General features: G+C 45.4%; 1 protein-coding gene across 1 annotated transcript in view; it reads right to left on the bottom strand.

The window, feature by feature from the left end:
- GPC4 (glypican 4) overlaps positions 1–11813 on the bottom strand; it is a 104430-nt gene extending 92617 nt beyond the window's left edge. Inside the window, exons 1-2 of the mRNA XM_012764773.2 lie at positions 11716–11813; positions 11056–11327 (exon numbers count right to left, since the gene is read on the bottom strand). Of these exons, the coding sequence (XP_012620227.1) occupies positions 11056–11215 (160 nt within the window). The 5' untranslated portion in view covers positions 11216–11327; positions 11716–11813. The remainder of the gene's footprint in view (positions 1–11055; positions 11328–11715) is intronic.
- Positions 11814–12685: the final 872 nt, after the last annotated feature.

A 12685-nucleotide genomic window follows, 5' to 3' on the forward strand; every position in this document is an offset into this window, starting at 1 on the left:
AAGATCATCACACTGCTTAATGATCAATTGACCCCCCACCAGAAGAGCCTCCCCAGAATGTATCTGGGCCCATGAGACCTAAAGGGGTAGGAAAAAAAGTTAATTCCAAACTGGGGCTAAACAACAAGGCAGAACATTACCCAACCAGTAAGCTGGGGGCATTTAGTTCAGTTTAAAATGAACTCATTTCACTCTTCCCCTTAAAAAAAAAATATCCCCATAAACACAAAGAACTAATCCTCACCATGGCCTCCAACATCCTGGTGAAGGGGGTGATAACCGTTTCTAAAGTACGCTGGTGAAAATTTGTCTTATTTTGCTTTTTAAAATCTTAGCATGGGGAAATATTCTATAATTAAGGCAATTTTAACAATAGTAGATAATAATTTGACTATAAATTGTAAGGAATGTAATGACTGCTTATTCTGGCACCAAAAAAACAGGGCTTTCTGTGAAGTGACTGCCAAGAAAAATGATACTCCCACTCAGACTGGACCATTGCAAGTAGTAACTGCTAACCACATGCTTTACACTGCAGTTTGCAAGGACACAGTGCTTTGTTTTCATCTCCAACCAAACACCAGACTGAAAACTCAATGGAGACAAATGTGTGGTGAAATAGAAACAATAACTGAAGGAAAAAAAAATACTCTAGTGGCTTGATGCTTGCTGGGATGCAGACGTCAAGAGTTTGGGGAACTAAGGAAACCTCTGCAGTCCAAAAGAAATCACTTCTAGCCTGCCCTGGAAGATAGAAGCCGAACACATAAGAAAGAAGACTGGCTTTAAGAGGCTTGCAAAAGCCCAAGTGACAAAGTAGCTGTGGGAAGAAAGGACTAGCATGAAAAGAATGGCTGGGATGAAGCAGAGATAAGAGCCCGACCCAAGCCTCCTGGGGAAGAAGAGGGAAGTGAGTACCTGGCAGAAAGGCTGAAGCAACGAAAAGAAGCGAAGGTAGCCTCTTTTCTAAAAGCGCCTCTGCAGGCACAGCCAAGTTCGTGCTAAAGTCTGGAACAAACAATGTTAAGAAGAAGCAACCATTTGTCTACCAGGATTAAAACAAACCACATGAAACACTAAGCTCCCACATCCAAGCAAACGAAGAAAGAGGACCACATTCTAGGTTAAGGGGTAAAAAAAAGAAGGTATTTTCCTTTTCCCTTTCTTACTTAGGTATCTAAGGAATGAATGTACTAGAAAGTTAGAAGTAAATTAAATAGCTTAAAATAAATAAATTAAATTTTAAAAGGGACAGTGTTAGTCTCTTTGGGCTGCTATAACAAAATACCATAGATTGAGTGACTTACAAACAACAGAAATTTATTACTCACACTTCTGGAGGCTGGGAAGTCCAAGATCAAGATGCTGGCAGATTTTGTGTCTGGTGAGGGCCTATTTCTTCACAGAGAGCCATCTTTTCACCATAGTTTCAAATGCCATAAGTGGCAAGGGATCTTTCTGGGGCCTCTTTCATAAGGCCACTAATCCCATTCATGAAGGCTCATATCCCAGAGTCCCCACCTCCTAATACCATCCATCACCTTGGGGATTAGGATTTCAACTTATGAATTTGGGGAGGACACAATTAGACCATACCAGGATGAACAGAAATATCTACTCCAGGAATAAGCCTTTAACTTATTTTTTTAAATAAAAAAACAAAGCAGCACATAAAATGACTCCTTATTGATCCAGCACTGTTAGGAAACTGGGTGCTCTAAATAGGTAAATGTCTAAGTTAACTGAACTTTCCCTTCTTTTAAGAGCAGTTTTCATATTTCCAAATGAACTCTTTCTAAAAAAATATACTTTCTGAATTTTCAAATCAGAATATACCAAACACATTTAATGCTGCCCTGAAATATACTACTACCCTTGAAGGTTACAGTTACAAAGGTGCCTTTGAGCATTTATCACATCTTAAAAGGTCTCAAACTGCCAAGATAAACAAGTTCTGGGTCTACTGTTCAGCTTCTGGCTGCCCCACCCTGTTTCACACCAACCTCTCTTACTTCTCCCAGATGTCAAGTCTTACCTGCATCTAAAACTATCCCTTCTTCCCTTTGATGCCTCCACCACTCTCAACCAGTACCACTTGCTACTTCTAATCAGCCATGGACTAGGAAACTAGATAATTATCTTCTCGGGTATAAACCCTATCTACCTAATTTGAATGTAATCTCCTCAAAAGCTTGATTCCTATTTGACACCTCTTGGAATCCCCAGCACCTAGCGCACTGCTCTGCACATAGGAGCTATTCAATGATTGCTGATGATAAATTCTGAAGGTCTTTTCTCCAAGTAGAATGCATGGGCTTTTTATGACAGCTGTTTCCATCATTTAGTTTTTCTGCTTACTTCCACATTCCCAGCTGTGTTCTAGATGGTGGTGCCAGCCAGAAGCCTGGGGATTTACTGTACTTCTATTTCTTGATAAGATACTTGAAGAGAATAAACACATGGCAAAGAGGACATTAAAGCAAGGGATAAAGAGATTTTTTATGTTATCAATAAAGAGAACGGGAAGAAATATCACCTAACACACTGACACTTAATCAATAAATGACAGTAACACTGGATTCCTTTCTAATTCTCTCCAAAGTACTCTCAATGTCCTTGTCTTACGTCTCAACCTACAGCAAAGCATCACTAGTTAGGGCTCATATTTGTATTTTGATTTAAAAATATTCTCCCAAGTTTGGCAGATCTTTCTCTTAAATTCAAGTTAGCCAAAATTAAAACAAGCATGCACTGAGTCTAAATCAGAGCTCTCATCTGAGACAACACTTTGTGATGAATTTCACCAGAAATTTTAGAATCACAGAACTCAGAGATGGAAGGGACCTCAGTGATCATTCAGGGTAGTGGTTCTCAACTGTGGCTGCTCATTAGAACCACTGGGGAGCTTTTTAAAAACACCATGACCTAGCCCCACCCCCAGAAAGTATGATTTAATTGGTCTGGGATGGTACCCACACATTAGTGTATTTTAAAAGTTCCCCAGGTGGTTCAATGTATAGCCAGGGCTGAGAACCACTGATTGAATCTAGCATTCTAACACCCTCACCCTCATTTTTCAAAGAAGGAAGAACCTTATCAAACAGAGTTAGGCTAGAAATACTCATTCCAAGAAACCATGCCCTCTCCATGTAAAATACTCCATCTAAGTCAATGGAGTTTCTTCTCTCTCCTCCCCCAATATTCCCACCTACCCCAAAGTAAATTTACTTTCTGAATTTTCTTTGCCTTGGAATCCCATTGCATAATTTCTGAAAACCTAAACTACGTATGTGTGTTCTCCTGTATCTATATGCTTCTTTACTAGCAAAGAACTATGGAAAATTGAACAGGCATGGTTCTCCCTTAAAGAAGCCATATTGTTTCTTCTTCTTTGATAGGTTGGACTCAGTCTACCCTTTTCACTGGTACCGTCACATAGACCTTCTTTCAAATCCCTTGCAAGGTTTACCTCCAATTCTGTCAGTCCACTTAATTTTTAGTTTGTACCTGTCTTGCCATACCTAGTGGACTTCTCTCTTCTGGCTTAAACCCTTTCCATTTTGTAAAAGATGCCTTTTCCCCTGAAGCAGCCTCTTTTACTCTGCCAGTTAGTCATGCAGGGTTCTTTTTTTCTTCCCCCAAGCAGCTGGTCTTTTTGATGTCTGGCACACATTTATCTGGGCTTCCAATAAGATGTTTTTACATAGTTTCCAGGCTTCCTGGAGGTTATTGACTTTAACTCTTCAATTTTTTTCCCTAATTTCTAACATTTGTTAAGAGTTTCTTTTTCAAAAGTTGAATACCTGGCTGATGGATCTCTTTGATTTTTCTCTTCCACCAGATTGCTGAATTAAATGCATCAGAACTTAAATATAATATTTCAAATTACCTCCAGGATGGAATCGCTTCGTGAATTTTCTGCACTTTCATGTTCTCTGTAGTAAGCAACAGATGTTAACCAAGTGGAATTGAAAATGCTAGTTCTTACCTGTTCTTATTTTAGTGTGTCTGCTTATTTATAAAAAATATTCTGATACCCTTAAGCCTGTGTTCTTCTCCTCAGCAAAGACAATAAACTGAAGATATTTGGTTTGTTAAAAGGTAGCTCACGTGTACTGAACAAGCTCTATGTTCTGAATCTAATGTGGTAAATTTGCTCTAAATTGCCTAATCACAAGAGTCTCAACTGTTCTTTAAAGAACTATATGTCAAAAAGCATGAAGGAAAATAAAATGCTCAATCTTTCTGAAAAATTCCTATAAGCACTTGGATATTAATGAAGTGGTAAAGACAAGTACTCCCCAAAAAGCATAAAAATGCTCTCCAAGTTATACCAACATATCATGGAGATTTACTTTAAATTTATCTCACTTCAAAGTGTTTAGATCCAGAAGATTCCTGGGAGATCAGCAGACCATGGGGATGACAATCTATCATCAAGACAGTATAATCCCATTATAGCACCGGTGTCCTGACAGAGAATGCATGCAATAGAATTGTCTATGTTATTCCTCCACTTGTTTGACAAATATTGCACCGAGCTACCACATGTGGTACTGTTGGGCACAGAAAATGCAAGGAACTGCCACCTCTGCCCTCAGGTTGCTTACATTTGAGGAGAGAAGACAATTATGTGCCCATACCGACAGTTAACTGTAATACAAGGCAGTTAGTTATGTATAAAGACCATGCATCTGGTTCAAGCAGGGAATCAGGAGGACGAAGGCACATAACCCTGCAGAGTTCAGAAATAACTTAATGGAAGAAGTACCATGAGATACTTGGAGCCACTGAAGCTCAAAGACTCTAATCAAAGCAGTGATGTGAGGAAATTCAGCTGGCATGGTTCAGGATGGAAGAGGAGGGCAACAAACAAGAAGTAAGCAGGCCAGTTAAGCACTATTTAAAACACCTCCTAAAAGATCTCCCTGACTTTATCTCTTGCCTCACTAACCCTTAACTCAAAGTGCCACTAGTTATCTTCCTAAAACAGCTTAAGACTGATGACATTCCCCTACTCAGAAACCCTCACTGGCTCCCCATTACCCAGAAAATACTATTTATATTCCTTCTACTATTAACTATATTGTTTATGTCTGGATTTGACATTTTGCCTGCAAAGGATGTGATTGGATCCTCTCTACTACAGTGTGAAAATATGGTCATGATGGTCTCTTACCAGTTAATGAAGGTCCTCTAATAGCTTATATTTATACAACTTCTACGCAAGTAGAGAAGGCACCTTTTTACCATGTACAACATAACAAACTATACTCTGAGTCAGATAAAACCTAGGTTCCTCCATGTTGCTGCAAAAGACATTATTTCATTCCTTTTTATGGCTGAATACTACTCCATGGTATACGTGTGCATTTGTGCATATACACACACACCTGCGCGCACACGCGCGTATTTTTTTGTACTCATGAATTGATGGGCACTTAGATTGATTCCCCATCTTTACAATCATGAATTGTGCCAAGATAAACATTCATATGCAGGTGTCTTTTTGATAAAATGACTTATTTTCCTTTGGGTAGATACCCAGTAGTGGGTATTACTGGATCAAATGGTAAGTCTACATTTATACTCCCTTAATAGTTTGAAATTAAAAAAAAAGAAATGAAGCTGTATTTAGCCATGTGATTAAACATAATGATGAGTGAAGGAAGAAAAACCCCTAGGTTCAAATCCTACCTCTTGCCACAGCTGTAAGACTGTGACTATATTTCTTAATCCTTTTGAATCTCAGTTTCCTTGTCTGTAAAATGGAGATGATGATGATAATTCTGATATTATATGGTTGTTGTGGGCTTTAAATGAGACAATCATGTGAAGTCCTTAGCATAGGGCCAGGCCCAGGCAAAGTACTCAATAGCTATTAGCTCTGATCATGAGACCAAAACGCATTTTTTAATCTAAATGGGAACAAACCTCAGTGCTAAAACAGTTAATATTGTTGGGGAGCCAGAAAGACTAACTTCCAACTGACTCGGATTAATACCAATGCTGTGTCCCTTGCACAGGTAACAAAAAACTTCCTTTCTCATTCCTCAGTCTAGCCTCCAGTTAATCCTGAAATTGCATGCAACTCAATGTGAACCAAACAAAACAGGAAAACAGTAGTTATGCTGAATCAAACATTTTATATCTCTATGTTCTAACTAGAGATTGAGCCACATAATCCAGAACTTTTACTAAGCTCTTTCTGGAGCATGTCCAAGGCATAGTTCTGTAACTACTTAGGGCAATTTCTACAGTGACAGGCCCTGTGGCTTAATCAGACCCTCTCCTCAAGTGAGACACATAGCCAAACTGATAATTCCAACAGAACAAAGTTCATTGCAAAATCCTACCCATTTACTTAAGGTGGAGACCAGGGGGGGGGGGAATACAAATCTTGAAGAGACAGGCTGTGTGTCTTATATATAATCAGCTCAGTATTAGAAAGGAAAGTACTGCTACCTCTCCAATACACACACATACACACACACGTTTTTCTATGTAATTCTAACATGGTTTATGTGATTCCCAGAATCCTCTGTGCATGTGCATTTGTGGGTGTGGGTGCAAACAAGAAACAAAAACTCCAAAACCACAACTCTCCATTATTTGAAAAGTACAGGGGTCAACCAAAGTTCTCCTGGGTATTGGTCAATATCATTGTGAAAAGGAGGAGCTCAAAAACTTTTCTCATCAACTGCCACACTCTTAACAATTTCAGCAGAGATCAGATTAGTAATAAAATGCCATTTGTTGCATATACTTTTATCTTCTATCTTTATGGAGGGAGGTACAATGAAACTAAGATCTTTAAGCTTATCGTTAGTATTTTTGCTTTTACTAGTGAACTGCATTACCTAGTTAATACTCTATAATATTAAAGCCCCAAATCTCTTCTCACTTGGAACTGCCTGGGCACTCCCTTCTTTTCACTGTGTCACTCTTATGGTACTCACACATTGCGTTGTATTCCGTTATGTGTGTGCCTGGCTTATCTCCCTACTACCAGGAAAGGTCCTAGTGGCAGAGGCCCCTCCTGCCCTTCTTACTGCCTCCATGTTGCCAAGCACAGGACACTGCACACAGTAGGGGCTCAAAAATATATGGCAGCTGAAAGCTGAACAAAAACGTACCCTTTATGTTAAAGTTTTTTTTTTTTTGATCGTGGCATCTGGGCTCCCCATTATTTGAAAAGTACAGGGGTCAAGCAAAGTTCTCCTGCGTATTGGTCAATATCACTGTGAAAGGGACAAGCTCAAGAACTTTTCTCATCAACTGCCACACTCTTAAAAACAATTTCAGGCCCAGCTCAGTGGCTCACGCCTGTAATCCTAGCACTCTGGGAGGCTGAGGTGGGTGGATCGCTCAAGGTCAGGAGTTCAAAACCAGCCTGAGCAAGAGTGAGATCCCATCTCTACTAAAAATAGAAACCAAATATATAGAAAAAAATTAGCCAGGCATGGTGGCACACACCTGTAGTCTCAGCTACTTGGGAGGCTGAGGCAGGAGGATCCCTTGAGCCCAGGAGTTTGAGGTTGCTGTGAGCTAGGCTGATGCCATGGTACTATAGCCAGGACAACAGAGTGAGACTCTGTCTCAATAAAAAAAAATTTCAGCAGAGACCAGATTAGTAATAAAATACCATTTGTTGCATTTACTTTTATCCTCTGTCTTTATGGAGGGAGGTACAATGAAACTAAGATCTTTAAGCTTATCGTTAGTATTCTTGTTTTTACTTGTGAACTGCATTACCTAGTTAATACTCTATAATATTAAAGCCCCAAATCTCTTCTCACTTGGAACTGCCTGGACACTCTCTTCTTTTCACTGTGTCACTCTTATGGTACTCACACATTGCGTTGTATTCCAGTTATGTGTGTGCCTGGCTTATCTCCCTACTACCAGGAAAGGTCCTAGTGGCAGAGGCCCCTCCTGCCCTTCTTGCTGCCTCCACGTTGCCAAGCACAGGACACTGCACATAGTAGGGGCTCAAAAATATATGGCAGCTGAAAGCTGAACAAAAACATACCCTTTGTGTTAAAGATTTTTTTTTTGATCGTGGCATCTGGGCTCCCCATTATTTGAAAAGTACAGGGGTCAAGCAGATAGATAGGCAATGCAGGACCTCAGTGGGAAGCCCTGGCAGCATGATGTACTTACTCTCTGACATCCTTGAGAGCATATGAGATCATGTTAATTATGATCTATAAAGAATGAGACTCTTTCAGAACATGGAATATTCATAAAGCCTGTTCAAACCTCTAGAACGCAAGTGCAAGACTATTGGGAATAAAACCTTAAACTTGGGCTAAGCCAATGGACTAGGCACCCAGAATTTGCCACCCTTTGGCTACAAAACAATACTGGATATTTGCGCAAAAAAAAATAAACCCTCCCCCCAAGGAAAAAAATATACCCTCCCCCCAAGGGAAAGTGCCTGGCAATTAATTCATTCAGACCTAGGCTGAATACAAGTCACTATATTGACTATCTCCCCTAAAATGACCAAAAATCATCTGAGTGTAACCCAGAGAAGACAAGACTAATATATGCATCTGGAGAGGCCAGGGTGATGGTAAAGATTACGCCTGTTTCTATACTGGCCATCTAAAGGTATTTACTTGGGTCTGTCTGTGTTGTGACAGTGTCCTAGACTCAAATGAATGCCTCTAACACTCCACATTTTTGAGCCATTCAGTCATGCATTTTTGTTATTGTTGAAAGTGGTGCGAAATTGCACTGCATGAGCTAAAGTCCTTGGTGGTCTTCCAAGGATTCCAGCTAAAAAGGCACTTCCTTTGTTCCTCAGGAGAATGCAGTCCAGTAGGTCATTCAAAAGGGGAAATAAAAGCAGCAGCCCTGGGAGGGAGATGAAGGACAAGACAAAAAGAATAAAATGTCTTGGGTGTGAGCACATTAGCTTCCATTTCCTGCTGCTGGTCACTAATAACTCTCCCATCGTTCCAGAGGCGAAATATCCAGATAGACATTTATGCAAAAATATACCTCAGGTGTTTTCTGGGAATGATGACAATCAAAGGAAACACCTAGCCCTGAGTCCCTGAGCACCCTTCAAGCTTCCTTTTCCCTGAGATGCTGGCTGGGGAAGGTGCCCTGCCACTAGGAGACTACACAGCTAAGTTGGAGAAAGTGGGGAGGGTGATTTCACAACCCACTCCCTGAATGCCTCCAGTCCATCTGAAAGGCACATATTGTTTGCATGAGCAGAAGATGAAACCTTGTCACATTCCCATTAAGTGCATAGCTGCATCTAGCCCTTCAAAATGTGGGAATGACAACTGTAACCTTCACGCCAATCATCTCCGCTGTGCCCAGGCCCAAACTGTGCAGGGCACAAAGACACTAGGTCTGACCTGTGGAGCCCCCAAGCTTCGGCGGCTGCTGGTTCACTTCACTTTTTCTGGTGGGGCGGGAGGAAGAGGGGGAAGAAAGAGGGCTTTTCAGGACTCTACAACCAATAAAATCGTGCCACTGTGAGGACATACTTGAGTTCCCAAAAAGACAGGCAGCTGAAGGGCAAACAGTCTCTAATCAGTATTGTGCAAGTTATTTGATAACTGCCAAGGTGCAGTGGGCGCCTGGACTGCTCCAGCAATTTCTTCGATTTTATTTCTAGACAGATGCCAGTTACACTCCGAAAGTGCCCAGCAACTTCCCTCAATTACCTTAGTAATTTATACGTAATTGATGACTGCACTTAATCTCCAAGGTTATTAATAGCCCTTCCAAAAAATGACACCCCCCCCCAAGTCTTCCTAAGCCATTGGAAATGCCTAGTTGAAATTACAGTATTTCCTTTGCTGGCTACCAGCCCCTTGTCCGCCCCACCCGGAGACCAGCACCGCAGAGGCAAAGGCGAGCTCCGCTCATTCCACGAAAGGTTGGGAATAGAGGCTTAGCCCCTGGGGCTTAGAATCTCTTACTCCTCCCTTTGGGTTAAGCTGGCCACCAACCAACCAGATTCATGGTTCTTTCGGAATCCCCAGGGGGAAAGGGCTACCTGCGCCGTTGCCGGCCCGCGGGGTGGAGCGCAACAGTTGGCCCACTGTGAATTAGTGAGTGCTACTCGCCGAGGACCCGCCTGGGCACCGCCGCAGGCCTAATGAGGAGGGACAGAGGGCGCCCCCTGGGACGCCGCCTCCCCAGCGCTCCCAGAAGGGTTTTCACAAATACCCCAAGCACCCCCCCCAGCGCCTAAATCTGGTGAACTTTTTCACTGGCTAAGCCGTCCCATTTGCATAACCATCTCTAAACTGAGATTCAGGTTTCCTGTAATCAGTCCTTTCAAAGGTCTGTAATTGAATGTGCAATTAACCCTTAAAATGAGGCGAGAAAAAAGAAAGGAGGAAAAATACCCTTCTAGTGCAATACCTTCCGGAAAGCAGGAGAGTTTCCAAAAGTCAGGATTTTGAGAGGTAGAGAATGGAGGAGTCGGTTGCTTTTAAAAGGCGACTTCTAAAGCCTTTGCAGCTACTAAAACTCCTAATTCGTGTCAGTGGTAGAAGGGGGGGTGGTTTAAAAGAACATCAATGAAATATTAATTCAAGTTTCACGTTTTGAGACCCCCAGAATCTGGCAAGCTCTAGGAGGTTCCCCCTCACCCCTACCCGGCCTCTCATAACTCACACAACAAAGCGGGGAGCCCAGTAAGGAGTTCAACCCGGAAAACGCTAGGGAACCAGTGACATGCGCTTCTGAGGGTCAGAGTCTTCAGGGGCTTCCTGGGACCTTGAAAACTGCAAGGGGCGGTGAGATGGAGGGATGGAAGCAGAGCTCTAGAGTGGCACTAGGCAACTCCGCGGCGCCCCTCTGCTCCCAGTGCAGGCGAGGTTGGGGGGCCGCCCCGGGCGCGCCCGCGGGGAACGCTCTGCGCTGGGGCTGGCTCGCTCTGCTCGCTCTCTCCACTGCCCATTGCTGCCGGTCGGCTACCTGTGTCCAGCGCACGGGGTGGTGGGGCGGGGGAGAGGGTCTGCGGCCTTCTGCCCAGGGTGCCTACGCCTCTATACCTGCCGCCCGGGGGTTCCCACCTACCGTTGATCTCGTGGAGCGGGGCATCGTTCTTGTCGAAGCCTTTGGACACGTAGAGACTTCGCACTTCCGAGCAACTTTTCGACTTGAGCTCAGCAGCCAGCAGTGCGGCGCTGAGCACGGCCAGGGTGCAGAGAAGCGCGGGCAAGCCGAACCGTGCCATGGTGCGGGCCGGGGCGGACGCGCTCCCACCTTTGGGACGGGACGGGGTGGGACACGAAGCGGCGCTGCGAGAGCGGGCCGAGGAGCGCAGAGTCGGGGGCTCGCAAGTGGAGCTAGAGGGCAAAGGAGTTGGAGTTGGTGGAGGAGGAGGAGGAGAGCAGGAGAAGGAGGCGCGGGGCGAAAAGTGGAGCTGGGCCTCGCGTCAGGCAACGGTCCCCGGTGCCAGGCGCCTGGCTGGGGGAGAAGGAGGAGGGCGTGGAGGCGGCGCGCGGCCCAGCGTAGCAGAGGGGCAGGCCGGTGACCTCGGGGCACCGCGGGGCAGCAAACAGGGCAAGCTGGCCGGGCGGCCGGCGAGGCAGGGGCGCGAGGAAGGAGGGGAAGGTGGCAGGCGCCGCGGGGACCGCGGAGGGTGTGGGCGGCGGTGGCGGCGGGCGCTCGCTGCGCGCTGCTCGGGCTGCCCGGCGCTGGTCCGCTCGCCTGGCTTGACTGGGCTCTACTCACTCTGCCCTCGGCCGCGCGGCTGTGCCCTTCTCAGCTCTGCCGCTGATTGACTGGCCGGCGTGCGCGGCGACGCTCAGCAAACTTGGCCAAGCGGGCGGCACTAAGGGGAAGGGGGCGGGCGGCGGGGGGGCCGGAGACAGGCGGGAGCACGCTGGGCCGGGCCGGTAGAAAACCTGGAAACGGGCTTGGATCCGGAGCGGCCAAATCCACTTCCTAGGGGGCCGCGCCAGGCGCGCTGCGCTCCCTCGCGAGACACGCCCCGCCGGGCTCCTCCTTCCTCCCCTCCTCCTCAGAGTCTGCGGGGAGCCTGCCCGCCGCCCCCCACCTATAGAGGAAAGGCCAGCTACTACAGGCTGAAGGGGCCAAGTCCCCGGAACCCGGGAGGCCAGGAATTTGTCCCAAAGCTCAGGTCTGAGCCTTAGGCTGTCTGCACGAGGCCACCTGACCTACAGCTCACGGGCCAAAGCAGCGGGGAGCCCTCCCGCTGTGATACCCGCCTCCCTTCAGCCTTCCAGCATTCTGGGATGCCCCTAACTGCTCAGCGGAATGCCCTCACATTAGTTACATTGTTTCCCTGCATGCCCTAGGCAGACTTGGGGCTCAGAGCTTGCCCTAGAGCCTCACCTGGCCTCCCCAGACCTGCTCCCCATCAAACGGTGCTCATGAAGCACCAACTTGTCCAGGACCCTGGCAGACATTCTTTTCCTGCCATGGCAACACTCTAATCCCCCCCTTCTACAACTAGTCCTAAGGAACCCTGAAGTGAGAGAACCCTCCTGCTCCCCAACCGTGAGATGATGGGGCAAAGTCAGGCTTGACTGCAGAGATCTTGGAGATCTTCTGGCCCAACCCCTCCTTCTGCAGGTAGGGAAACTGAGGACCAGACAAGGGAAGCGACTTTCTAATAGAACGCGGGAGGTGGGGGCAGGACGTGGGACTGTAGACTCCCAAGTCACATGGAATAATAGTA

The sequence above is a fragment of the Microcebus murinus genome, chromosome X (genome assembly GCF_040939455.1).
Source record: "Microcebus murinus isolate Inina chromosome X, M.murinus_Inina_mat1.0, whole genome shotgun sequence".
NCBI classification, from domain to species: Eukaryota; Metazoa; Chordata; class Mammalia; order Primates; family Cheirogaleidae; genus Microcebus; species Microcebus murinus.